This window comes from Venturia canescens, chromosome 11 (assembly GCF_019457755.1).
Source record: "Venturia canescens isolate UGA chromosome 11, ASM1945775v1, whole genome shotgun sequence".
NCBI lineage: Eukaryota > Metazoa > Arthropoda > Insecta > Hymenoptera > Ichneumonidae > Venturia > Venturia canescens.
In genome coordinates, this window is record NC_057431.1 from 11,334,906 (window position 1) to 11,362,661 (window position 27,756).

The 27,756-nt window shown below is 36.3% G+C and overlaps 2 protein-coding genes and 1 long non-coding RNA gene across 10 annotated transcripts in view; all 3 read right to left on the reverse strand.

The window, feature by feature from the left end:
- Positions 1 to 10,093: 10,093 nt before the first annotated feature.
- LOC122418181 (uncharacterized) lies at positions 10,094 to 18,278 on the reverse strand. Of its 3 annotated transcripts, XM_043432250.1 has the most exons (12): positions 18,262 to 18,278; positions 17,904 to 18,013; positions 16,754 to 16,887; positions 16,259 to 16,667; positions 13,794 to 14,324; positions 13,653 to 13,715; positions 12,677 to 13,210; positions 12,520 to 12,600; positions 11,230 to 11,733; positions 11,091 to 11,153; positions 10,723 to 10,760; positions 10,094 to 10,325 (listed from the first exon to the last, which is right to left on the reverse strand). In XM_043432250.1, the coding sequence occupies exons 3-12, from the start codon at positions 16,861 to 16,863 to the stop codon at positions 10,283 to 10,285; spliced, it is 2,376 nt and encodes a 791-aa protein (XP_043288185.1). In that variant the 5' UTR covers positions 16,864 to 16,887; positions 17,904 to 18,013; positions 18,262 to 18,278; the 3' UTR covers positions 10,094 to 10,282. The 3 variants fall into 3 exon arrangements, with proteins under 3 accessions (XP_043288185.1, XP_043288187.1, XP_043288186.1); XM_043432252.1 differs by lacking the exons at positions 17,904 to 18,013; positions 18,262 to 18,278 and adding an exon at positions 18,073 to 18,221; XM_043432251.1 differs by lacking the exon at positions 18,262 to 18,278 and having other exon boundaries at positions 17,904 to 18,221.
- An 821-nt stretch (positions 18,279 to 19,099) lies between these two features.
- LOC122418182 (rac GTPase-activating protein 1-like) lies at positions 19,100 to 21,305 on the reverse strand. The gene is made up of 4 exons (XM_043432253.1): positions 21,249 to 21,305; positions 20,509 to 20,579; positions 19,403 to 19,927; positions 19,100 to 19,292 (listed from the first exon to the last, which is right to left on the reverse strand). Exons 2-4 carry the CDS (start codon positions 20,551 to 20,553, stop codon positions 19,239 to 19,241), a joined length of 624 nt encoding a protein of 207 aa, XP_043288188.1. The 5' UTR covers positions 20,554 to 20,579; positions 21,249 to 21,305; the 3' UTR covers positions 19,100 to 19,238.
- Positions 21,306 to 25,469: 4,164 nt separating this feature from the next.
- Positions 25,470 to 27,756, reverse strand: part of LOC122418142 (uncharacterized) — a 117,445-nt gene continuing 115,158 nt past the window's right edge. For all 6 annotated transcript variants that reach the window (XR_006262448.1, XR_006262445.1, XR_006262444.1 and 3 more), the window contains exons 3-4: positions 25,800 to 26,327; positions 25,470 to 25,687 (exon numbers count right to left, since the gene is read on the reverse strand). This is a non-coding gene — a long non-coding RNA (uncharacterized lncRNA). The remainder of the gene's footprint in view (positions 25,688 to 25,799; positions 26,328 to 27,756) is intronic.

Below are 27,756 nucleotides of genomic sequence, written 5' to 3' on the forward strand. Positions count from 1 at the left end.
TCATGAGCATTCGGAAAAATACACACATTTGATTCGTAAAAAAAAAAAAAAAAAAAAAAAAACAATAGGTCACCGCAAAATTATTGAATAATTAATTTTTTAAACAATTTTTTATTAACTTTTGGGCAATATTTATTATTGATAAGTGTTGTTCATAGCTTTCCAAATGTTGTTGAATTTTATCAGATTTTTATTGCATCGCGAAGTACGGAAATTCCAATCAGATATATTATTTTTGGTCATGCCTATCCATCCAGTTATACCTTAAGGAGCATGTTAGAAACATAAAAAATTTCATAAAGTTCAAAATTTTATAAAATTTGGTGAACATATTCTTTAGTGCCAAATTTGACAATACAAATTTTTTAAGATTTTTCTTCTACACAGTTATCGAGTAATTGATCGCTAAAGTTCACGTGTATAAGCATAGCGTTTCCATTTCTATAGCTATACATCCCGGGCATAAGAAATCTGCTTTAATGCGTAATTACTCAATAACTAAGTAGAAGAAAATTTTGAAAAAAATTGTGTTTTCGCACTTGATGTTGAAGAACATTATCACCAAATTTGATCAATTTCTTAATATTTAGACTTCTGTACCGAAACTCCTTAATTGCGAGCATTTACGGAAAGTTTTTTGATGGCTGGGGGTGAGAAATAGACAGAGCTTTGCGTCACTATGACACTATTTTGAAGGTTCAACCGTCAAGAAATGAATCAGCAAGCTCAACCAAATGAACATTTGAAGACGATTCCTCGTTATTGAGCCGGTAAGAAAACGTGAAATATTAGAAAATGGGACTTCTTATATAGTCCGTATTGGAAGTTCCACTGCAGGGAAAAATGAATCAAGTAGAATGATCGTCCTCATGAGTTTGCTGCACGCATGAGTTATTTTGACAGATCTGAAGTATGATTGAACTCACCTCGTAGTTTTGAGCTCAAGACACGAGTGAGTTTTCTCGTAATTTTCATAAACTTTCGCAGGAAAGGAGGACGCGTGGCTCTACCCTGGGACGGTGGGTCCGCTGTACGGACACGCTGAGCGGTGTTTAAAATATGCGTAAGTTCGAGGATACATCGGGTTGTTGAGTCGTTCGGCATTCGTGCTTCGGAGGGATCCTCCGGAGCACAAGTCCTGTACTCGGCCATCCGCCTTTCTTTTTCTTACGAAAGCGAAGATACGAAGATAAAAATCTAGCGCTACTTTATGAGCTGCGGGCGATTCTTTATGGCGATGGGGTCTTAGGAGTTTCGCGGGCTCGCACCTCGCAGCCCTTTCTCGCGTGTTCCTTCCCCTTCATCGCGAAAATCTTTTTCTCTCTCTCTCTCTCTCTCTCTCTTCTGCTTTATTCTTTTCTTCAGATGTTTTCTTACTTCAAGCTTCTTTTTGCTCTTTCCCGCTGCCATTCTCGGGCCCGCCACTCGCACAAGAAACCTGAAAAAAAGGCTCGAAAGACGTGGAGGCAGAATAAGTGAAAGAAGGCAAAAAAATAGCGAGAAACTATGGGATGTTAAGGCTTTTTTTACTCCTTCCAGAGTACGTACGATATCCCGCGAATTCTCTTTCCACTGCGGCCTACCGTTCGCGCCCAACAGCCGCGTTGACAGCCTCGCGCACCAACGCGAACGAAACGATTTTTTAAAACTCTTTCTCCCGCTCGGATGTGCGCTCTTACGTGCTGGCACGAGCGATGACCATCGGACCCCGAATATACGCCCGAGTTGCCCCCGGTCTGTCTCTCTCTCTCTCGCGAATTCTCTCGCCCCGACGGAAATCGATACGACCCGAACTCGCGAGGGTGGGGCTTCTTGCTTTCTTTTTTTTCCCCCGTTTTTCGTGCCTCCCAAGAATGCGAGGAAGTTCACCCGTGATTATGTATGGTCCGTTGTATCAGGGGAAATAAGGAGTGGAGAACGCGGGGAATAGCTCTGAGCTCCGAGAGAAGCCACCGTCGTCACGCTTGTCCGTATACCAGCAGTTTATTTCAATCAGGGAACCACAAATCTCCAGCTAGCTGCTCCACGCACTCACTTTCTCCCTTTTTTCTCACTCACTTACTCGACCCTTTTCTCCCTCTGCTTTCTCTCTTCTCCTCATCGTCGCAAAGCCAATTTTATTATATCCATAACGGCTTCGGTACGATAAGGATGACGAAATATTTTCATAGGCCCGCTCAAAATAATGTGCAGCCATATTCTTATTTCCAAATGATTTTGTTTTTTTTTTTTTTTTTTTTTTTTTCATTTAATCACAGTTTCTAGAACAAATATCTTCAGGGGGGAGTGCGGACGCAGGGTTAATACGGACACTGCAATATTTTAATATTCCGTAACCCCCACTCTTACGCACTCGAACTCATGCGATATGGATGCTCGCATTGTTCGAGGCGTGAAGCGGTTAATTTTCGCGGAGTCAAGATTGATGATAAAATTTCGTACATTTTTAATTAAGGTTGATGGGTGATGGCTACGTGATTATTGCAGCAATTGTATTTTTCGAAAATTTCAAAAGACGAAACTTGCTTGAAAACAATAATTTTATTATTTTAGAAATATAATTGGTAAGGAACCAACATTTTAATAGAATTTTATTATTAAAAAAACGTTTGAGGAGTTCATTTTGACTAGCGTGGTGCAGCAGCCATCGCTGCTGTTGATGCCACGCTGTCAGTTTTGTTTACAAACTTTATAGGTTATGCGAAGTGAGTTTACTGTCCAGAGTAGTATAGCAGTGGAGGAAAACGAAAAAATGAACGATCAAAAAGTTTACGAGGATAAAAATCGTCGTTTTGTAAAAATTTACAAAAAAACGTGGCGAAACTAACGAACGACAAAATATGACCGAAAGGTCAAACTGACGTCACGTGCGAACGTATATTGAATGCAGCTTTGTCAAACGTTACTGATCCATTTGTCGTGTAATCCGAATGATTTTTCATCAGATATTCTCTTTCATATTTCAGCCGATTTTCAATGGTAAGGTTTAAAAACTAAAATACTCATGTATTCTTGAATATCCACGAAATACAACGATCGATGTTTTTTTGCGAAATTTTCGATATAAGTAACGAAAAAATTCAATAACTTTTCATGTGTGTACGGCTTTCATAGAGAAAAGTCGATATTCAATAATTAATTTGCTGCTAAATTACGCGGTAACTAGCGTCGAAATTTTGGAAATCTATTCAGTACGTATTCAACCTTTTTTCCGTGCTCTCGTGATTCCTTCCCATCCAGCCCTTAATTGGCCAAACATTCGATGTATCCTCAACGCATCCATCACGTTATTACGCAAGACACATCAAGGAAATCGTTATACCCGAGCAAAATCAATCGTTTGCCAGGATTTGGTTCGTGACACGAAGCAACAACGAGTCGAGTTTTTACTGCACTGGCTTATTATTCTTGGGGAAAAAACGAAAGAAAAACAAAGTTATTGGAGTCTGCATTATTATATCTTTGACACGCTTCATCGTTCGGAACGATCAGGAGGCCGATACTCCGTTAATTATAACAGTCGAGTTCGTACAAGGTTCATCTTTACCTTAGATGCATAAGCAGATAGTAAAAATTCTGTCTGCACACCTCCTTTACTCTCAGCGAAGATTTTTCCAGCCTCAGGTGTGCTTGTCTCGTGTCCCGCCTACAAATCGTACACAAGATATCGAATTTCCGTTGTTCGGTTACCGCGCTCTCACAGCATCCCGACGAGACCGAAAGGACACTATGGAAAAAAAATGTAGCGGGAATGAGCTCGATTGAGAGGTTATCGGAATCACTTATAAGCGAGGGACTCACGACTTTAGCGCCTCGCCTAGATATTCCTTCTCACTCTTTTCTCGTCGCCTATTTCGCCTGAGATAATTGCCCGTTTCTGGACCGAAAGCTCGCACCTTTCCGCTCATATCACAAGCTCCGATCTGAGGCAACCTCAGCATCCAATTTTGTATTATGTTTTGTGATACATTCGTGTTCCTCGTGTTTTTATGCATCAAAGCGCAACCTTCTAGCTAGACGCCGAATCGTGTCAGGATAAAAGAGACATTTTGCTCCGAAGAGTGATCCGAAACTCCAAGTTCTGCTTATCTCGTCGATTTTTGGTAACAGTAAACCACAACTTCGTTTTTCATAGAGTTTCGCTGAATATTTCGTCTCTGGGGCTGCAATGAGCTCGACGAATTCATTTGCAATATATTAAATGATTGGCTCATTTCTCAATGTGCCGAAAGATTCACGACGGACCGAAAAACCGAAAAATAACTAAACAATTTTGTCAGCTTTTTTTCATCCAAAACATATTTACAAGTGTACAAAGTGTCAAACTTTTTACGTACTGTAAATGCTCCATTTCCCATGAAAGAAGCTGAAAAAATTACCGAAACGTCGAGGAAACGGTTCTGCTCAGTTGGGGAAGAAAAATCAATAAAAACTTGGCGTTTCGCATCAAATTGCTGGTTTCCGATTCGATCAAATGTTCGCATTTCATCGTAAAGAAACGTTAAAATTATGAACGCACAAAAATGAAGTCGATACTCGCAGCTCTTCGATCTACAACGTTCCTTTTTCCTTAAGGAAGTTGAGGCTGTACAGTCATTTTTTTTACCCAAAAGTGATGACCTGTACCTTTCAAAAGTTAGGCCAGTTTACAGTTTGGCAATGTTGCATACACTTTAAAGAAAAGTTGGGGAAAAAAAAGACGAAAAACTGGTGAAAGCTCAGTCGAAAACACGAACAGTGACGATCCTAGCCTCAAAAAACTGCAGGGAAAACAGATTATTATTAATATAATCTCAGCAAATCTCCTAATAAATCTGAAAATCATTGACATTATTCTGCAAGCCTTGCTCATGTTGCCCAAAAAATTTCATATTTTTAGCATCATTTTTAACGGAGATATCACTGAATGTGTCTTGACTTCCATAAGATTACATTTTTCTCAGCAACGACGCTCCTAAACTGTCTGAAAATTTAACTGATTTTTTTTTACACTTCACTTTATAAGATGCAATCGGTTTAAAAGCGGTGACATCATTTTCATTCTAATGCCTCAACTTCCTTAAGGTAGGAGTCGCGCGACAATCGATACTAGACGAACTCGTGATTTTTAAATTATATAATTTTTACGTGATAAATTTTCATATGGCTAAAGGATTTAATAGGTTACCGAAGATTGTATCAAGAAATTTACGATCAAAAACAGAAATATAACATGGCATTTTACGAGAAACCCATGGGTGGGGTTCGAGATTTCGAATAACCGAATTGTAGAATGGTCGATATTTCGAAATTAATAAATTCGTCATGTAAGATTGGAGAAAAATAAGTAATTCGAAATTCTTATTCCCGATCGACTATTTAGCAGATTACGTCTTTAATCGAATATTTTTTCTTTGAATTCACATTTATTCGAAAATATATATTTCGATAGTTTGCATTTCGAATGCAATTTTTACAGACCATACGAATGTCAAAAGTTCATATTTTCGAATTCAAAATGGAGAGTAATTGTTTTACAGACAGACCAGAATATAGAGTAGCAAAAAATCGAAAGTGAATTTTTCGAGCCTATAAAACTTGGATATGCGGAATAGCGATAGCTCGAAAAGGCGAAAGTCAAAATGGCGATGTTTCAAATTGGAGATCACCGGTCTGAGTCAGTGAGTGAGTGAGATGCGTGTATTTGGAGCTTCGCTGCATTTCTTTATTTTGATCAATCGACTTTCTAACGTTTCGCTATTTTGACCGTTCGACTTTTTAGTGTTTCAGTATTTCAACCTCAGTAATATTTGGTCTTTCGTTATTATATTTTCAAAATTGTGAATTTTCACAGTATCGCTGACTATAGTAATTTATGAATCGAAAGAGTGATAGTCGAATTTTCGAAAAATCGATATTTTAGTCATCGTTCTATGGGCGATTGTTACATTCTATTTTCGATGTAAAGGTGCTTCGAACCTTGCAGTTTCTGCTTTATTTATTTTCGGCATTCAAAGCTCTAGTCGAATCTATCTGTCTCCATATTATCATTCGAAGTTTATAAATTCGAGATTTTAGCTGTTCGAAATTTTAGTCATTCCAACATTTGATCCCCACCCGAAACCCATCCCGCCAACACTCTGATCGCAGAATTCATTTCCTTATCGATTAGATATAGTTTATGTTAAAATTGCTTCTCATAAATTATATTATAAAGATTCCAATATGACCATAAAAATATAGGATCATCGACTCATTCGAAGAGAATTTTTTAAATAATCTCGATGAAAACTCAGAAAATGGCAGGAGATCGGCTGCCATGAAGTGGCTCGATATGCTTAGCAACGTTAAGAATGTATACATATATGTATTAGGGTGCTTCAAAAAAAATCTATATTTTTTTTTTTCGTGGGCCGAAGAGGGGTGTTAGAATATGTAAAAAAAATGACTTACTCAAATTTTCAGATCTTTTGAAAAATATATAACGGTCCCTCAAACGACTTTTGTATTTTTTTTTCCTGTTTTGGGGACAAAGGTCATGAAAAAAATCATAAATCGTTATGCAAACATAAAATGCACTTCTCCCTTGAATACATGAAACTTTACCTTTGTGTTGAAAAAAAAAATCATTAATTAAACGGTCCCTCAAATGACTTTTCTGTTCGTATGACATTTTTGTTCGTACTAGTGCACTTGTACTTGTTACATTGTAGACCGTGAAGCAATATAAACAGAGCTACTGTGACCACGACAAGGACGAAGCTCAACAGCTACATGAGCTAGGGGCTTCGCAAAAAACATGGGAAAAATATGCTTCATATTCAGCGCAGAGAAAAATTATTTCCGAGCTAAATATTCAAAAAACATATAACATAATTTTGCAATGAATTTGCGTAGTATACTGAAATACACATGTTCAGCGCATTATTCCAATGTATTTTATGCTCACAATATTTCACTTATTCAACAAAGAAAGTGCATTTTATGTTTGCATAACGTTTCATGACTTTTTAAGACTTTTTCCATGACGATTTTCCTCAAAATAGGAAAAAACATAGAAAAATCGTTTGTGGGACCGCTAAATATTTTTTTTTTAATCTCAAAGTTTGGGAAAGTCACTTTTTTATATGTACTAACATCCCTCTTCTGCCCACGAAAAAAAAAAAAAATCGATTTTTTTTTAAGCACCCTAAAAAACATATATAACATAATTTTGCAATGAAATTGTGTAGTATACTGATGTTCAGCGCATTATTCCAATGTATTTTATGTTCACAATATTTCACTTATTCAACAAAGAAAGTGCATTTTATGTTTACATAACGTTTCATGACTTTTTAAGACTTTTTCCATGACGATTTTCCTCAAAATAGGAAAAAACATAGAAAAGTCGTTTGAGGGACCGCTAAATATTTTTTTTTTAATCTCAAATTTTGAGAAAGTCACTTTTTTTACATGTACTAACATCCCTCTTCGGCCCACGAAAAAAAAAAAAATCGATTTTTTTTGAAGCACCCTAATATGTATACTTTTCGTGATAGCCGGCAAGTTTGGAGGCTAGGATATCTGTCGACTGTCAGGTAAGAAGAGAACCGATATATATATATGTATATATTGAAAAACCGAGTCAAATAAGCAATCGTAAGATATTTCTAATAATAAATTATTAAATATGATCTTGTGTATGAATTTATACGAATACAGTTTAAATTGTCCTAAGATTTATTCAATACAGAAAACCTTTCTTATAACCTATTTTATTTCAACGATTAATAAATAGTCATTTGACCATAGAGTCGCGCGACTCTTACCTTAAAAAAAAATGCTGGATTCATAAATCATTTGAACGTAAAGGGAAAAATAAAGTGTGAGAAAAAAAGTTCAATTTGAAGACGACCGGAATAGAAAAGAGCCTGAAAAAATGGCACATAATGGACTGAGAGTCACGTTTTATGCAAGAACAGAGGTCTCGTGCTTTCGTCTCGCGTGTGCGTGATGTTTCTGTCCGAGATTCGACATATCACAGTGAGCTGAAAATAAAATGTCTACCTACATAGTCAGGACGAATTCCAGTGGTAAATCGTGGCTGTGTGTTGCACTGACACTTAGCCAGGATTGCATGCTAGCACTTTTTTATTTATTTTTATGGCTGTTTATGTAAAGGAAAAAAGAGTTGAGAGGAGTTGGCTCGCAATCGGGCGACACGAGAGGGCGTTCTTGCGCGAGTAGATTAGCGCTAAAACTGCTCCGAGGTGCTATGCTGCATCTCTAACCCTTCGCTCGCGAGTAGCTCGCCTCCTTTTCTCCTGTATATCGTTATAATGCGACAGGAAAGAAAATGAATGCGTTCCTCGCATCAAATACTGGCAACGGGGGGAAGGAAATAAGAAATGAGAAATACACACAAGATGTGCTCCGGCTCTGCGGAAGGCAGTGTTTCCCTATCTCGTTCTGTCTACTTACGACAACGCATTCCTCTGAATTTCCAAGGGTGAGAGATTTCTCGAGAGCCAAGGAGAAAATAAATGTTCGAGATAACCGGGACGACGGGAATTCGCTATAAACGAGCCAGAAGGTGCACCAACTTGCACCGAACCTGCTTTTCTTACTTTAAATACAATCGAGAATATATCTTTTTTTCTCACATTTCATTCATTCGTAAAATTGTTTATACGACCAAGCTCTACATTTTACAGCTCTTATTCTGATAACCAAAAGTCAAGCTGTTTAGAATCATTTTTCAATTGCTTCTTGAGAGATTTCTTGCTTGAATTTCTTTCCAAAGTGTCGTCTTCTAGTTTAAATTTTTTTTTTTTTTTTTTTTTTTTTAAATATTTCAATATTCAGAATTATTTATACATTTCAAGACCAATAGAACTTTCCAGTTTTTCTGTAAATTTGTAAATTTACATTTCAATTAGATTGTGAATCGTTGTGGTGATTGACAATTATTCGGCTACTAATCGAAAACTAGTCGTCGATAATCACGTTTACATCGTGATCATTATTGGTTTCGGTCACCTGCGCTATTATTCTCATTCGTATGTTGATTTTTCAGGGTCGAACGACGTCGTTTGTTGTTCGTATCTTCTTCTACTCTGTTTTTCCTTGAAATTCTTCAAACTTGTCGAACTTGTGTTCATGTGATAAGTGTAAGAACTCTTTATGCTTTCCTATCTTATCCGTGGTAGCAAAGGATAATCAACAAGGAGTAAAAAAAATCGGAAAAAACGTGGAAATGAATAAGATGAAAAAAAACAAACGAGAGACATAATTGAAAAAATATGACTCAACGATAACAGAAAAAGTTTGTTGTAGCAAAAAATTTGTCCATTGTGAGGAAACAATACTTTTGCAGTACGTGCCATATTGAGAAGTTGATTCTTTTGTACTCTTATCGGATGCCTCAAGTTTCTCGAACAGCATGTTCTAATTGGAATTATAAAAATGACTTATTCAACTTGCAGTAAATTTAACAATCGATTGGCTGTCAATTGTTTTCCCTCGAAATAATAGACACAGTAAATACTTCTGTGTCACGTCCTGTATTTGTTTTTCTATCGATGCTTTCTCAGAAAGGACGTAACGTTTCGGATGAAACTTCCAGAAGTGTGAGAAATTCAAATCGATTCTCAAGTCTGATTGCGCCTGATTTCTCTACAAGCATAAAAACTAATAAAAATAGTTGGAAAGAAATGAGCCGAAAATTTGAGCGAATTGGAAAGAGAGATTCGGTGTAAACTTTTGCGAATTTTTTCGATCACGAACTTTTTTTTCTAACCAAGTTTTTTCACATCTGTCGTTTTCTTGACACGGATTTTTCCGCTTCTCAAAATTTTATCCTGATTTTTTATATCATAAGAAAAATTACAGTCCATTTATTGTACTGTTCGGATGCTTGTTTCGGTATAATTTTATTCCAAGAATCTATCAATGCGTTTGTTTTGAAATTCATTTCCGATCGTTCATACTTCTTTTTATGCGTTGACTATTTATTAGCAGAACTTCTGCACATTTATCAAAATATACATGAGAACTTTATAAATCACCTTTTCACCTTTTTTTAAAACTTTTATTGAGGCCAATTTTGTATATAATAATTCATAGCCAAAGATTTATGATAACACGCTATTTAATTCTCCTTTAATAGATTTTCCATAGGCGCAGGGAAACTGCATAAAACCTTGTTGGTAAATTATAATAAATACACGAATAATTAACACCGAAGAATATGTTTCTCGCAATGGAAGAAACAATTATTTTTTTTTGGAAAGTACTGCAGTTTTCTTATTTCACTTTATATCTATGGCTGCAAAACTTCAATTACATTCGCAAGTCGGGGTAGCCTGTGGAAGAAGAGAAGAAGTTTGAGTTTCAAAAAGAAAAACACTTTCGTCATCGCATTATTATGCAAGCATATAAGGGCATTGTTTCGGACGTGTTTTAGAAACGAATGACAAATAGTAAGGGAGTTTTCTGGCTAAAAATTGTTCAGTCCGACATTAAATACGAGATGACGATGATGCAACATGACCCAAAAAATCTGGTTTTCCTATTATTTTTCGAAATCCTCAAAAAACTCTTTGTCAGAGAGCGTTCTATCAAGTACTGTGCATTTCCAATCAGAGACGCAATTATTCATCCATTTGGACGGATTTGTTACAAAAAACGAATATTTTAAGGGGGTTTGCTGAGAGACAATGAGCAAGAAATTTGATGAAATCGAAAGTAAATTCAACGTACCCAGAAGTTTCCAATTCGTCGGACTCGTCCCATAGCCGCTTTAACAAATTGAAAGCAAATGATAGCATTAGAGTCTTGAAATTCAGTTTCAGGCTGAGTTTCAAAATTGAAAGGAAAAATCGAAATTGATGATTCAACGTAACAAATGAAAAACGAATGGAAAGAAAATCAATCGCTACAGGACACCCTTAATCCGAGCATCACGTTTCCCATTGTTTTCGAATTTCTATGAAAATTCTTTTTGAAATAGTTGATTTTTTTGTAGGCGAATTTAAAAAATTTTTTAAATGAATTTTCGTATACGAATTTGCATTTTCTTTTACACCGTAGTAAAAGCTTCCAGTGGCTACGAAAGGCTGTTATATTACCTGGGGGACATAAGGATAAATGAAATCATCGCAATGCTTCATCTCCAACAACCTTTTGAAAATCTGCGAACAAAATCAAATTGATAAAGATTTGTGAAAGAGGAAAATGTCAAAGGAATAAAATTGATTAGACACCAACCCGAATTTGATGTTCTCGTCGAGAGCTCCCACCAACCACTATAGGTCCAAAGATTTCGGCGAGAAGATCAATGATTTTTTCATCTTTCTCTTCACTGAAGGCTCGTAAATGATGAACGAGATACATGAGAGTGTCGCGATTCGGTGGTGGAAGTTCCCAAATTACTGCACAAAGTTCTACACGCCAGCCTTTAACCTCAAAATTCGAATCTAGTTTGAGGAATTCATCTCGAACTTCATCGGTTATGAGTGGATCCCTCAACTGTGTCAAAAATGTTTTCAGGGTCGAGGCCACTGTGTGTATGTTGATTTTGCTCAAATCCGGCACTTCTCTGGATACGTTGTAGTATTTTGTCAACCATTCGGCTTCACCGATGTCACCGTCTCGTTCGTACAAGATATCGATCTCCAGACCACGTTTTTTAATTTCTTCTATACATTTGACCATCAAAGATGGTACGTATGGTGCCCTGTTCGGTGCATAATCAGCGATGTTTCCCTGTAACTGCAGATTTTCCATCATTGCTTTTGTATATCCAACGATATTTTGAAAAACTTGGCATTCGACTCAGATTAATAAACATAGAAATTGGTAGCAAGTCGCGTGATATACGTGTTTCGGCTCTTGCGGGGCCATCTGAATTTTGAGGTCGCCGAATTCGGATCAGATTGTCAGAATGTAAAATGACGAATCGCATTATTTCACGGATCTAGAAACTATTTTTCGTTTTTTTAATTTTTTACCGGATCCAGAGATTTTTGAGGCCACCGAAAACAAACTTTAAAATGAAATTACACAGAAATTCGGATTGCGATGCAACGGGGATCTTCCGTTGTCAAGGTCGTTGAATTCGATTAACAACACTGTTGAAGGTCGTTAGATATCAAACGAGATGATCAGATGAAACGCAACACGCGTCATAATAAAAGAAAAATCGATGAATTCACGATAGTTACTAGAAACCTTTAGAATAATCTGAAATTTAAAATCGCAGCTCGAAAAACCTGATCTGTAATATTGAATTTCCGAAATTAGACATTAAATTTATATTCAGCGATTCCGAAATCCCCCGGATGCCAGCTTTCGAACTAAAAAAATGATTTTTGGGTATTTTGACTCGCTATAAAGATTCTTCCATTTTGAATAACCGAAATGTGACATCCGATTTGAATACGGCAACTTTGGATAGCAATTTGCCAAAGCTTTTGAGCATTGAAAAAAAAATGCTCAAACAATTTTCGGATGAGTTTTTGCGCCTCACTGTAGATGCTGGGATAGCACCAACATTACCTGAGAAACAGGAGGAAAACGAGAGCGCTGAGAATAAATGAAGTCGTCACAATCTTCCATCTCCAACAAGCTTTTGACAATCTGCGAATAAAATCCGACCGATTAAAAACTGTAGAGCGTAACAATCCCAAAAGATGAAAATCGACGAGAAACTGACCATAGTTTGATTTTCTCCTTGAGTGACAAAAACGGGCGTAGCAAAATTTCGAGAGCTATTACCGACGAGTATGGGCCCAAAAATAAAGGCGAGACGATTGATGATGCGTCCTTGTGCTTCATCGTCAACGATCCGTAAATGGTGAAGAAGATAAACAAGAGTATCACGTTCCGGTTGTGGAACGTTCCAGATCGTTTCACAAAGTTGTTGATCCTTTTCCTCTTTGGAAGATTTCAAAGTGGCACTAACGAAATTCTTCCGGAGATCACTGTTGATGAGTGGTTTCTTCAGCGATGTCAAAAATATCTTCAGAGACGAGGTAATCGTGTGGATATCGACTCCGCTCAATTCCGGTACTTTTTTGTTTACAAAGTATTCGGTCACCAATAATTTGGCTTCGGCGAGATTACCATCCTGCTTGTACAAGAATTCCTCCTTCAAACCTCGCTCTTCAACTTCAGCTATACATTCGACCACCAAAGACGGTACGAATGGCTTTGCGTCCGGTGCATAATCAGCGATATTTCTCTGTACCTACGGATTTATCATCATTGTTTTCGTGTATCCAACAATATTTTGATAACCGGTAGTAGTTTGCATGAAAAGATGTTTCATCATGGCAAAACTGTTCCCCAAACCAGTCAAAACTGAGGGCATTTCTTTCTGGTTATTCACTTATTTTGTATTTTCTTTCAGTTTCCAAACCTTAAGGTGTTGGGTGTATTAAGCCAACGTTAAAATTGGGAGTCCTATCAAGACAAAAAATTTGGAAAAAAATTCTATCAGAACAAAAAAAATTGGAAAAAATGCTATCATGGTTCCTCAGTAATCAATCCATCAGGGATGGTGAGTAAATTCATCTAGCTCGCAGTATGTTTCGTCTGGAAAGGCTTTGCATCAAATTTCAGAACTGCCCAAATGATAGTGAGGTTCGATAGTGCAACGGCAATTGTATTTATTTAAGGTAAAATATTACCTTCAAGCGATAGGGGTAAATCAAGTCTACGCAGGAATCCATACGCATCAAGCTTTCAACAACCTGTGAATAAAATAAAACCGATGAAAATTTGTAAAGCATACGAAAGTTCTAGAGAACAAAAATGGATAAAAGGCTGACCTCATTTTGGTCTCTTAGCTGATCGGAAAACGAAATGAAATCAAAACTTTGAGAGCTCCCACCGAAAAAAAAGGGCGTAAAGATGTCGATGTAATCGTTGCTTAATATTCCGAAGTCGTCATCACTGCTGATGGTTCGTAAATGATGGATAAGAAAAGCAAGAGTGTCACGATTCGCCGGTGGAAGTTGCCGGAGTGTTTGGCAAAGTTTTACATCCTTTTCTGGTTTGTTGGTTATCACAACCGTGCTGAGAAAAATATTCTTGGTATCACTAGTAATGAGCGGCTCCCTGAGCGATGCCAAAAACATTTTCAGGGTCGTGGTGACCGTGTGTATGTCGACTGCTCTCATGTCGAGTACTCTTTTGTTAAAAAGGTATTCTCTTGTTAATTCTTTGGCTTCGTCGGTGTTACCGTCCTTCATGTACAAGAGTGTCTCCTTCATACCACGTGCTTCAATTTCGATCGCGCATTGGATCACCAGAGATGGTACGAACGGTGCAACTTTTGGAGCGAAGTTAGCGATATTCCACTGTAAATACATTTTTTCATAACTGATTTTTTTTAACTCCCGACTGCCCGCAGGGCCAAAAGACGGGAGTTATGCGTTTCACTGCGATCAGTGGGTGGGGGGATATTCCTTTGTCGCCAGTTTTATCGAAAACGGTGATAGTTGTCTTAACCAATTTTGTGCTTGTCTTTCTGTGAGTGGCAGAGAGTGTTCTAAAGCAAATTTAATCAAAATCTATTGAATATTTTCCTTTTTAATTGATATTTACTCAGTTTAACTCAGTTTAAATATATCGCATCATATTCGACTATCGACTACTTCACGCTGTTCTGGATCGCCTTTCATTCAGCTCTCAGCTATTAGCGATCGGCACTACCGATGGCGGCGCTCGTGTCCCACACGGAAATATGGCGCTATTGAAGTGCAATTTTGACAACAATTTAATTAGTTTTTTTAACAACGATTTTTATTAGTTTTTTTTCCTAAATTATTTCTGGAATTAACGACACGAATGCAAAAAAAATGCACCACTGATTTGTTACTCTTCCAATTTTTTTTTTTTCTATTACTCAACCCATGAATCGAGACGTCTGCTGTTTGTTGTGGACACTGCATGTGAAACGGAGAATGCAAGCTGATGCGAAGCTAATAAACAAATTGGGAAACTTGACAAAAGAAAGGCTTATTGTGTGCAGGACACTGAATTGTCGGATATTCAGCTCACAGTGATGTTACAACATTGTGTCACATTTTTGGACATTTTTTCTCGAAGTACATGTTCAAAATATACAGTACTTATTGGGACAGTTAATCATTCATTTTTTTCTTAGTACAACGTGTACAATTAATACGACGATCGAAAAAAAAAATCAACAATTTCATTAACTTTTTTTCATTCAATAAGACTGATTTGATGGTATTCTACAAAAAAATAAAAAAATAACGATTGATAGGCAAAAATAAAGGAAGAAAACTCCCGACTGAAAAAATTATATAATGTATTGAAAAATATAGTTCAAACGAGAAAATATCATGTAAAATAATAATAAAAATTATTGGGACTGAGAAATCGTAGTGAACTTTAAAAAGTATGAAATAATAAATGTTTTAGTAAATAAAAATTATTGGGACTGAGAAATCGTAGTGAACTTTAAAAATTATGAAATAATAAATGTTTTAGTAATAAAAAAAATGAGTGTTCGAAAAAACAACTTTGTTAAAAAAAATGTTTGAAGAAAAGGTTTAAAAAAAATTTATGTTATAAAAAACAACTTTGTAAAAATAATGTTTCAAAAAAACATTTAAAAAACTCCCGACTGAAAAATTGTAGAGCGTATTTAAAATAAAACGAAGTCGAGAATAAAATGAATGTTAGAAAAAAACAATATTGTAAAAAAACGATATGCGTTTCCAGAAAATCATTTTAAACTCTTTTTCTTAAGAAAGTTGCAGTAAACTTTGAAAAGACTGAAATATAAAAATAGATTAATAATAAGATAGATAAGAAACCATTTAATACAACTCACTCGAGATTCGATTTTTATGGTTAATATCGATTGATGGTAGTTGAGTCATTTATATATGAAAATAAAAATTTTAATATAGTAATTGTCGAAGTTGAATGATTGTACAAAGAATGAAGGTGATAATAAAACAAAAAATTTTATGGGTTGGTTAAGAGAATTTCGGGGATTCTCGAGCGTTGCCAAAACATCATCGAATCCTTTGCCAAAGTAAAAAAAGGGTCGAAAACATGTGTGAAAGAAGAAAAAAAGAGAGAAAATATAAATGAACGGTTTATACTAGATCCAATAAACAAAACTTGAGGCGAATCTCAAACTCTGTTGAAAATCGGTGCGTCGACCGGACTTTATTTCCTGCGCGTTTTATGACAAATATAAGTAATCTCAAGATGAAAGATTCGTGTTCACTATTCATAGAAAAAAAATAATTACCGCTGGACCAGCTCCTGTGATAGTATAAGATGGTGATATTCGCGAACCTGGATAATGAAATTTTCCGCCGTAAGAAAAAGCGATTCCGTGAGTATCGCGGCCCCTTCTTTTACCCAATGTAAACCTGCGGATCTGCGAATCATCGCTGAGGCTTGGATCAGCTTGAATTGAACCCGAGGCTCTCCTCTGATTCAACGTGAAACTGTGGATTTTGTGATCATCGCGGCCTCCAAGATTATTTTCAAAAGAACTGCTGGGTCTCCTTGGATCCAACGTGGAATAGCCGACTCGGTTACTTATACGGTTGCCAATACGATTTATTCTCTCGAACGTCGAATAACGGGACTGTACGTCGTCGTCGACGTCTTCCAATCTATAGCTGTGACGGTCTTTCTTTCTGAACGTTAAACTGCGGAAAAACATGTTCACGTTCAATGATCAATGGCTGTGTCGACGAAATATCAAAAGTCCGAATTCCTTATGAATAATGTGTACTTTTTACGCAAACCAGATAAAGCTTCCACCATTTTCCGTACTGGGGACTTTCGTTGTTGCACATCTGCAGCAGGCTTCAACGAGTTTCTATTATTCGATCCTGATGCCATTTTCCGAACGTTTGGAGCTCGAAACTAGAACGGAAAATCATCCTAACGTACATTTTTTCGATAAAAATGTTTATTCTTCAGTACGGTTTTTTTCGGATGCTACGAGATTCGAGAATTCGGTCAAGTAATGCCATTCATGAGTTAATTTATTGGCGCTATCAACAAAGGACAAAATAACACGCATGTAACTAAGCGTCTGCTTTGTCGCGAAGCGAAACATAATTAGACTAAGTTTTCGGCGCTGAATTGAATCTCAAAAAAATTGAATTCATCAATGAAAATTCGTTCGATTTCCCCTGGTTTTCATTGACTCCACAAAGTTTAAGTGCTTTTGTAAAAATTTCCATTTCAATAAAGCGGGTGTTATATTTACGTGTACAAGGAACGCGATTACTGAGTAATGAAACAAGTCCGTGAATAAGAAATAAAAATCAATTAAGCGATCGACAAAATGGAACATGCCAATAATATGGATCAATGACTTTAATAATCGTGAATATTTTGTGGCGACTCGAACAAAATTAAGAATTACTTTTTCCGTCAGCTTCTTGGGTGATCAGCAGATATTCGTTCCTTAAGGGGGCTACCCCGGGCAACGGGTTGGATTTTTCGGGCTTTTTTCGCTATTTTTCTACGCGGTAAAGAAGAAAAATATGGACTTTTGAAATTTGGAAGGTTCATTCATTGATATTTCAACTCTACATTGAAATTTTTTAACTCCGATATCGCGGGTAGATTCGGCGTTCACAGCAGTTCGAAAAAAAATCATGCCAAAATACTAAAAATTGAAGAATTTTCGGAGATAAATCGGAGTTAAAGAATTCTGCCATAGAGTTGAAATATCAATTGATATTTCAAGCCCATGTGTTTTCATTGCCACGAAAAATTTCGAAAAAAACTCGCCCAAAAAATTAGACTTACACACGGAGTTACTCCCTTAAATGGCCATCATTGGCGAATCATGATACTTAGGTGGGGTGGCTCTGAGTCACTTCTTGGACCAAAACTTATATCGAATATTTCGATAAATCGGACTTTACCTCAATGAATAGGTGTTCTAGGGGGCGTGAGAACTCACGAAATCCGGCCGAAACGGATTTTCGTTTGATTTTTTAACACTTGGCGCTGCGTATGCGATGACTCTCAAGAGCTCCATTCAAAAAACCGAAAATGAAAGAAAAAATTGAAACGATTTTTGTTATGATTTACCTGAAGGACAATGTATTGAAATCGTGGAGAAATGGAACGCCAAATGAACAAATTTGAAACTTGCGTTGGTCAAATTTTTTTAAGCAAATGTAATACTAAAAGGAAAAACACTCGCTTTATATGAAAATCACGACAGGGGGGCACAAAAAGAAGGGAGTGAGAATCGTAACGAAAAATAAAAAGTACCACCTTAAATGGTGCGATCGGATTTTGTGGAACAATAACAAAAGTTGGATCTGTTAACAGGTAACAATATTTTTTCTTCGCGTGTCATAGTCGCTTTGTATGTAATCTTGTCAAGCTTAAAATTTATTCAAAGCCTTTTTCAAATGGGATTTGTGATGAAGACTTCTGCAACTGTTAGTGGGTTTCACAATCTTGTGTATTCCATTTCGCATGAATTTATTTTTATCGACCACTCCACTTTCTCGGAAAAAAAAACGAGAATATTCTAGATGGAATTTTCAGAAGAGTGAGAAGGTGACTCAAGTTTTTTCATACTAACAAACTCCAGTTATCGTATTCAATTGTTAAAAGTCGTTTTCAAATAGTCCTTGTTGAAATGACTCACGATATCCCCTTTTTTTATTCAATAAGAAAAACATGTGGATGCAATCGAATATTCTGAGATGAAGAACGATTCCTAAATCAATTTGTTTCCTGAGTAACACAAAAATACTTATTCCTATGTACGCTGAACAATCTTTCTTTCGTTCGTTCATCATTTGTCTGTTGGATGGAATGAATTCTCATGATTCGTTATCTTGTTCGATCGAGGAAATAAATTGGAGTAAAATCGGTTATTTCACTAATTGAATAAGACCCGATAAGACTCTTAATACAACCAACAAAGCGAAGTGCTTTGTTCGTCCAAAAAATTGCGAGACCTCGTAAGCTCGGGTGGTGGCTCGTTCCATGGTGGCCGTGCCAAATCGAAAGTGAACGATACCGTCAGAGATCTTAATATTGAAATCTTGATTTCCAAAATTGCGAGGGGGAAATGAAATTGACGAGTTCACGCAAAGAATTTATTGATTTGACAGGATTCCTTTATTTCATCTTGGCACTCAATGTACAAGTAGACAATTGTCTGCATTTTTTCCAAAATCACACATCAGTTGGATTCAATTGTACACTGCTGCCAGACATTTCGACAGAGAGTAAGGTTACCAGTCATCATCGTTGTCGCAATCTTCCAATTCCAACAAGCTTTCAAAAACCTGTAAATGAGATGAAATTTTGATATAAAATGAGTAAGAAAACTGGAAAACTATAGCAAAGTAGGAAAATATCAATAGCCTAAAATTGACAAGACACGCGAGACACTGACCTGAATTTGATCTTCACGTGAAAGCATAAGCAAAGATGGAGTAAGATATTGAGAGCTCCCACCGACCACAATGGGTCCAAAAACCTCGGCGAGATTTCGAATGCTGCTACGTCCATACTCAACAACAGTTCGTAAATGTCGGAGAAGATGAACGAGAGTATCGCGATTCGGTTCCGGAAGTTGTTCCATTGCATCACAAAATGCTCGATACCTCTGTCCTGATTCATTGATTATAGATGCTTCAATAAACTCATTTCGAACTTGATCGGTGATGAGTGTGTCGCTCAACGAAGCCAAAAATTGTTTCAAAATCAAGGTAATTGTTTTTATATCGATGTCGTTTAAGTACGGCATTTTTTTCATTTTAAGGTAATCTGCGACCAATGCTTTGGCTTTTTTAATGTCGCCGCCTTTTCCGTACAAGGATTCCTCCTCCGTATAACGGAATTCAACTTCGTCTAAACATTGCATTACCAGAGATGGTACGTATGGTGCCTCGTCAGGCGCATAATCAGCGAGGGTTCCCTGTAACAATATTTTTTCGTCATGAATTCTCGTAATGACCAAAAGAATTTTCAGAAAATATAGTGGCTTTTCCTTCGGATCACGAAACGTGTTAATTGGTAGCAGGTCGAAGGTCGTTAATCAATTGAGATCAGCAGAGCGCCTGAATCTTCGATTTTTTAATATTTATCTTTAGTTTCGAATTTGGCACTGGAATTTGTTGGTTCCGGTCCTTGTAATTAATCCAAATTTGGAAGGAGCACGGAAAATTCCCTCCCAAAATACAGGCCCACGGCTGCCGATTTTCAAGTTTTTGTAGAGTCTGGAACTGATTTTCTCCACTCGGATCGATAAGCGATCGATGTTTCGGATATTGAGTCCAACATACAAGCCATGTTAGACTGTTCGTACATAGCAACAGAATCGATTTTTTCAAAATAAATTGTCGAAATTATTTTGTTTATTTGCACGTGGTGATAAATACCGAGCTCTCATTGGATTCAATTATAGGTCGAAGGAAACAGCCATTTCGAGTTTTGAAATGGATTGACAGCTAGGAATGATCTCTGTGTCTATAATTAGTACAAATAAAAAATAATTACCCTTCTCGAGTCCCATGGTTCTTCAGAATCGGATGTAGATGACATTACATCAGTATTTTAAGGCTAGAAGGCTAGAAAATGATCGTTCGTGTGTACATTTTTTCGTTTAAAAATTTTCGTGCGTTTTAATCAAGCAACCAGTTTCGAAAGTTTCAACGTCTGAAAATTTAGAGCCCTCCCAAGCGGTACGTACGGCACCGCTGAGTGGCACACACGTTATTTTTTTTGCTTTACTGTTGAGAAGAAACAAGATGGAATATATGTGCACTGTTGTGTTAGCAGATTCGATTTTTTTTTTGAAAACTCAACGAAACGAGAAAAAAAGAAAAAAATGAGAAAAACAACAACTGTCATGGAGGTATATTTTTGAGGATTCAACAAAAACACGTCGTCGTTTGGATAAGGGTTTCTATTGACGTGCAGGAAAACTGTCAATCCGATTGATGTTACTCAAAATATATCTAAAGCTCTGGTTTCTAATGAATATTCGAAATTATTTTTAAGGGACTTAAATAATCCGTATACTACTGCTATATTGTTTTATGTATCGAAAAAAGGATAATATAATGAATTACTATTAATTTGACTTTTGACTGTTTAATTAAAATTCGTACTTCAATAAATGTCACGGCAATTTCCGAGATATGTATTATCATAGAGTTCTTATATTAATCCTGGAAAATGGCAAAACGGAATATTGGATGAACAAATTTGAGACGATAAATTTTTTGACTCGTTACCTTGTTAATGAACCACAGCAATGATGATACTGAAGTGGGATAACATCGCTTGATATTTTAATAGTGGATGGGAACACCGGAGAGAGAGAAAAACGTGACAAAGAATAAAACGTGCCACTCACAAATGTGGGCGAAGAAATTTCGCGGAAGAATAACAAAAGTTTTTTCGGCACGTGGCACGAGACGTGGCGTCTTCCATCATGTTGATTGTATTTTCAACGTTGCCTCAAGTTTCGTGAACAGTGCTTTCAAATAGGACTTGTGATAACGACTTTTTAAGCTCTCAGTGGTTTTTGCAATACAATTTTTTTGTTTGTAATCATTTTCGTAGGAAACGATTTACATAATCCTCTCATATCACGTTCCAGATTACTTTGTTCTAAAGATTATTCGGCTTCCACGGAAAGTTACAAAACTCGATGGATAAAACTTCTAGAAGAGTGAGAAGTTTGTTTCGTCGTATGCTGTTGTCACAAAAGTATTGTTTTCAAATCACACTTATCCAAATGACTCACGATTCTCCGTTTGCTTAAAAAAAAATGAAGTATTCGGGGATGTATAAAAATATATTTCAACACGAAGAACAATTTCTTGATGAATTCGATTTCCGGGTAGGCAACAATTGAGGAAAAAATATTTTTAACGATATTTATCCGAAATCAATTTTTATTTACTCAAAGTCGTAGGCATTTAGTTTTTCCAAAAGGAAAGAGGAAAAATAAGAAAGCGACTAAATAGCTGGACGGGTATCACAGGCTGCGTTCCACAATAATTTCTCATTATTTATTTTTAGTACCATTAGCCGCGCATGTATTTTCAAACTTTGTTTACCATGGATATTTTCCGATGAGTTTAGACCCGAACATTAATCGCCTATTCTGGTCCCAAAATGGTTTAATTTATTTACAAATAATCACAGTCAGATTTATAGTAATGTTTGTAGCGCTTATTTCAAATCAACTTATTTTTACAGAAATAAGGAATAAATCTTTTCGTAGACATTTCATACACCATTAAATCATTCCTCTCAATTTACTCAATCTTCCGAAGAATTAGAACCCTCGCTAGGCAGCATGAAAGTGCAGATTTGCAAATAATATTTATTTTCACTTTACTGATGAAAAACAATAAAATTTATCTGATTTCTTTGACTAAGGGAAGGAGAGTAAAATGAGCTATTTAAACTATATAACAATTTTTTTTCAGAGTTTGGCCATCCTGTGGATTGCACAAAAAAAATTGTGGTTAAAGTATGTTTTTGGCAATCGTATAATAACATGACCTCATTCCGATAGGGGCTTTTAGAGACACAAGAAAATTTCCTATTCGATTGATACCTTCAATCAGAATGAATTTGGGGCTCAAGTCTCAAATTTGTATTCATTTGGAAAAAAAAACACGTCCAAAAAGCTAGACTGTCACACGGAGTGACTCCCTTAAACGGCCATCATCGGTGAATCATGATACTTAGGTGAGGTGCCTCTGAGTCACTTCTTGGACCAAAGCTTATATCGAATATTTCGATAAACCGAAAAATCGAGAATCGCGCTATTCATTAAAGTGAAATTCCACCCTAATATCAAGTGATCTATTTGATTGGACTTTACCTCAATTTACCTCAATGAGTGTTCTAGGAGGCGCGAGAGCTCAATAATAGTTTACTTTAAAAGAGACTTTAGGATGACTTTAAGAGTCATCGAGCTCACGTGACCAATTCAAAATCGAAGGTGGTGCCTCCCGTAGGGATAATTATTTATTATAGTAAATACGGTCGCTATCACATGTCAGACGCCTCGTGTGCATTCTACCGGGTTTCGTCGTGAGTCTCTATTGCAATCGTGACAAACGAATTTTATAATGATCAGTGGATTGGTGTGAATCTGGCTCTGGTTATATTCGCGACGAAATCCGGCCGAAACGGATTTTAGTTTGATTTTTTAACACTTGGCGCTGCGTATGCTATCGTTCGATGGCTCTCAAAAATGGAAGGCCAATTGAACAAATTTGAAACTTGCGTTGGTCAAATGTTTTCAAGCAAATGTAAGACTAAAAGGAAAAACACTCGCTTTCGATGAAAATCACGGCAGGGGGAACAAAAATAAGGGAGTGAGAATCGTGACAAACAATAAAAAGTACCACCTTAAATGGTGCGATCGGATTTTGTGGAACAATAACAAAAGTTGGATCTGTTATCAGGTAACAATATTTTTTCTTCGCGTGTCATAGTCGCTTTGTATGTAATCTTGTCAAGCTTAAAGTTTATTTAAAGCCTTTTTCAAATGGGATTTGTGATAAAGACTTTTGCAACTGTTAGAGGGTTTCACAATACAACTTTTCTGTAAATGTTTTTGTACGCAATAAGACTCGTGATACTCTTGTGTATTCCATTTTTATTGAAATTTGTTTTTATCAAACACTCCGCTTTCTTGGAAAAAAAACGAAACTTCTAGATGAAATTTCCAGAAGAGCTCACTCTTCTGGAGTCAAGTTTTTCCATTCTAAAAATTCCGTTTATCGTCTGCTGTTGTCACAAAGTTGTTTTCAAACTGCATTATTTGAAATGACTCTCGATATCCCCATTACTATTCAATAAGAAAAACATCTGGATGCATTTAAATATTCTGAGATTAATTGGTTCTGTACAGTACCGGCGTTAGAGCCACTGACACCCCGGGCAAGAATATTGTGGCGCCCACTTAAGGAAATCAATATCGAGTGTTAATTTTTTGCAAATCAAGAACCAATGTGATAGTAAACGTTAACGAATATTAAAAATCTTTCTTTTGGCGTTACCCAGAGCAAACGACGTGGACGTAGAAAGTTTTGTAGCTCCTCTTTTTATTTTTTTTTTTTACTTTTTTGTATTTTTTAAAATTTTTAAAATTTTTTTTCCAGTTTTTTATTGTATGCTCATTTCATGTTATTTTTTTTTCATTTTTATCGAACATTTTGCACCATTTTCTTAGTTCTTTTGATTTGATTGCATTCTTCAGTAAAATTTTACTTTTCGGGCCTTTTTATCCGCAAACATTCGAATTAAATTTGAAAAATCCAACTGTCCAGCGATTTCATTTTTCAATCGAGAGGTTAGCGAGATCAGAGAGTCTCGATTGAGAAATTGTTGATCGGAGATACGTTTTTATTAATTTTAATTTTGAAAAACTCCGGTCTCCACTTGCAGCCGTAACTGGAATAGTTGCAAAAATCCGGAATGCAATCCATACATTTGGATACAGCTCCTGAATATTGCGCTGTCGTATGAAATTGAGGACAGTTATACAGGAAATATTATCATCTGGGAGAAAGTGCTTCAAGCTTACGAGCTCGTCACATAGTGCGTTTCCGTCGATATCGGAATTAGAATTAACCGTAAGCTTTTGTTCGAGATTAGCACAGAACACCGCGAGTTCCTTTTTTCCGGAATGTTCTTAATATCATGTAAAAAAGCCCACGTTTTGATAAAATCTTTCTTTTATTGACATTAGAGTGACGTCCAGCAACTTGTTGAAGAATTCAACTTCAAATTTTTTCTCAGAAGATTCAATTGGCTCATCCATAGCCATTTCACCAGCCCGACGTTTTATACGTTGTAAACGTTTTTCCGATTTAAATTCTGGGTTTATTTGAAGTGTTTCTGCTAGATCTCTTGCAGTGGAAGTTCTGTAACGTAAAAAATTTCCAATGTACGCTGAACGGCTTTTCTATGTGTCATTTGTCATCCGGAAATCTGTCTGTGGATGGAGTGAAAGCTCATGATTCGTTGTCTGGTTCGATCAAGGGAATGAAATGGAGTAAAATCGGTTATTTCACAGCCTTCGATAGCACCTTTTAGACGAGAATTAAAAAGCGGGGTGAAATCGACTATCTTTACAAGTTCGTTGTACAAATTCTCAAACAGAAGATCAATTGAAAATTCTGGAAATTAATTATATGAAAATTTTGTAGATTGTGTCAAAATGAACAAGTTTAAGTGCAGGCAACAGTTTCAGCGGAATTTTAATGCTGACTAGAGAATAGCGAGCGTGAAAACTTTGCAAGATCGAAAATAAGTTCAAGGTCGTCGAAGGAATTGCAAGATCTGTAGGTCCGGCTGGTGGCTCGTCCCATCGTAGCCGTGACAAATTGAAAGTGAATGATACCGTCAAAGGTCTTTATATTGAAATCGTGATTTATAAAATTACGAGGTGTAATCGGAATCAATGAGTCTACGCAACGAGTTTATTCATTTCAAAGAATTCCTTTATTTCATCTTTGCACTCAATGCACCAGCAAACAATTGTGTGCGTTTTCACAGCATCACATAGCAATTAGATTTGGTATACATTCTGGTCAAATCTTTTGGGCTCATACAAATGGGTACAATATATTAGCACAAAAGAAAAAGATTACACCCAGAAGCCATCATCGCAATCTCCCAGTTCCAACAGACTTTCAAAAACCTGTAAATGAAATGAAATTTTGATTTAAAATGAACAAAAAAAAAGTAGAAAACTAGTAAAGCGGGAAAATGTCAAAGTACTGAAATTGACGAGAAACACTTGGGACACTAACCTCAATTTGATCTTCTCGTAAAATCATAAATAAAAATGGGGTTAGATATTGAGAGCTTCCACCGACCACAATGGGGCCAAAAACGTAGGCGAGACGATGAAAAATGTCGCTAGGTCCTTCCTGAATAATATTTTGCAAATGTTCGAGAAGATAATTGAGAGTGTCGCGATTAAACCGTGGAAGGCTTCGCATGGCATCACAAAGTGCTTCGTGCTTTTTTCTTGAATCGAGGATGCGAGATGCTTCGACAAAATCATCCCGAACTCCATCGGTAATGAGTGCGTCGCTCAAAGAAGTCAAAAATAGTTTCAAAGTCAAGGTAACTGTTTCTGTATCGATGTTGCTCAAGTCCGGCACTTTTTTATTTCCAAGGTACTCTCTAACCAATCGTTTCGCTTCGATAATGTCGCCGTCTTTTCTGTACAAGAATCTCTCCTCCACACCACGGGCTTCAACTTGGTATATACATTCGATTACCAGAGATGGTACGTATGGTGGCTTATCCGGCGCATAATCAGCGAGGGTTCCCTGTAACAATATTTTTTCGTCATGAATTCTCGTAATGACCAAAAGAATTTTCAGAAGTTGTGGCTTTTCGTTCGGGTCACGAAACGTGTTGATTGGTAGCAGGTAGAAGGTCGTTAATCAATTGAGATCAGTCGAGCCTGAATTTACCTTCCGAGTATCGATTTTTCAATATTTATTTTTATTTTTGAATTTTCGCGCTGGGATTCGTTTATCGCTTTATAGCCTGGTATCAGATGATTACACTTGATCCAAAAATAACTAAATATTCTTAATACAGATATAAATATTACTGACACTTCGTAACGAGCGATTGGGGAAATACTATGAAACGCTCTAGGAAAGCGAATTGCAATAAAGATGAAAACCATAAAAATTTTTGGACAAAAAAAATTTGCAAAAAATCAGAAAAAATTTCAATGAACTGGAAATGGAAAAGTAAAACTATTTTCTCTCTTAAAATTTTATGAAAAACCCCACCCTTTTCGATTTATGACAATCAATGTATACTACTTCTTCGCTGCTTCATGTAACGTGAAGATAATTTATCGTTACTAATTCAACCAATTAATTGAACTATATCCCTCAAAAAATGTTATGGGACTTTCTCAAACATTTTTGAACTTTGATGGCTCACGAAAGTCATCAGAAAAATTACAACGAGATCGGAAAACATGGAATTTTTCGAAAAAAACTTTGTTATCACTTTGCAGCATGAGCCCTCTCAAGAGATTTAATGAGGTTGCCAGCAGTAATAATTCTAAATTTTCAAGAAAAAACAAGAGAATATATGATTACACGAAACTAGGAGTAAATGCCAAAGCCGCCAGTTAAGGAGGAACATCAGCTTGAGAAAAATGGTAATAGCTTAATGAAGCTTTTAGAATACATTTTTGGATATGTTTTTTAAAGCCTCTCCAATTTTTAATCCATTTAATTCAGCCATTTTTGTGTAAATCATTTTCAAACTTGGAATATTTAACACCTACGTATGGGAAATAATTCCATACTCAAAAACAAATAAAAAAAATGGTGATAGGTTAGATTCGTACATGTTTGAATCAGGCAAACAATATCGAAAGTTTCAACGTCTGAAAATTTGGACCCCTCCGAATGTATTCCGCAAATTAGCGAACGTTATTTTTTTTGCTTCACTGTTGTGAAGAAAAAAAAACAGAATTTATGAGCACGGTTGTTTTGACAGATTTATATTTGAAATCGTTTTTAGGGGACTTACTTCCTAATCGTGGGTATACTATTTTCTGTTTCACTTATCGTGAAAATGATTTATCTTCATTAATTCAACTAATTGATTGAACTTTATCCCTCAATAAATGTTATGAGACTTTCTAAAACACGTGTGAACTTTGATGGTTCATATTAATCCACGAAAATTATCAGAAAAATGACAGCGAGCTTGATTATTACTTAC

Coding starts and splice junctions, on each gene's coding strand:
- LOC122418181 (XM_043432250.1), bottom strand. CDS start 16,863: ATGGCATCAGGATCGAATAATAGAAACTCGTTGAAGCCTGCTGCAGAT. Junction 16,668..16,753: donor TTATCTGGTTTGCGTAAAAA/GTACACATTATT, acceptor GTTTTTCCGCAG/TTTAACGTTCAGAAAGAAAG. Junction 12,601..12,676: donor AAGGAGAAAATCAAACTATG/GTCAGTTTCTCG, acceptor TTTTATTCGCAG/ATTGTCAAAAGCTTGTTGGA.
- LOC122418182 (XM_043432253.1), bottom strand. CDS start 20,553: ATGTCATCTACATCCGATTCTGAAGAACCATGGGACTCGAGAAGG. Junction 19,928..20,508: donor AACCATGGGACTCGAGAAGG/GTAATTATTTTT, acceptor ATATTGTTACAG/GGAACCCTCGCTGATTATGC. Junction 19,293..19,402: donor CACGTGAAGATCAAATTCAG/GTCAGTGTCTCG, acceptor TCTCATTTACAG/GTTTTTGAAAGCTTGTTGGA.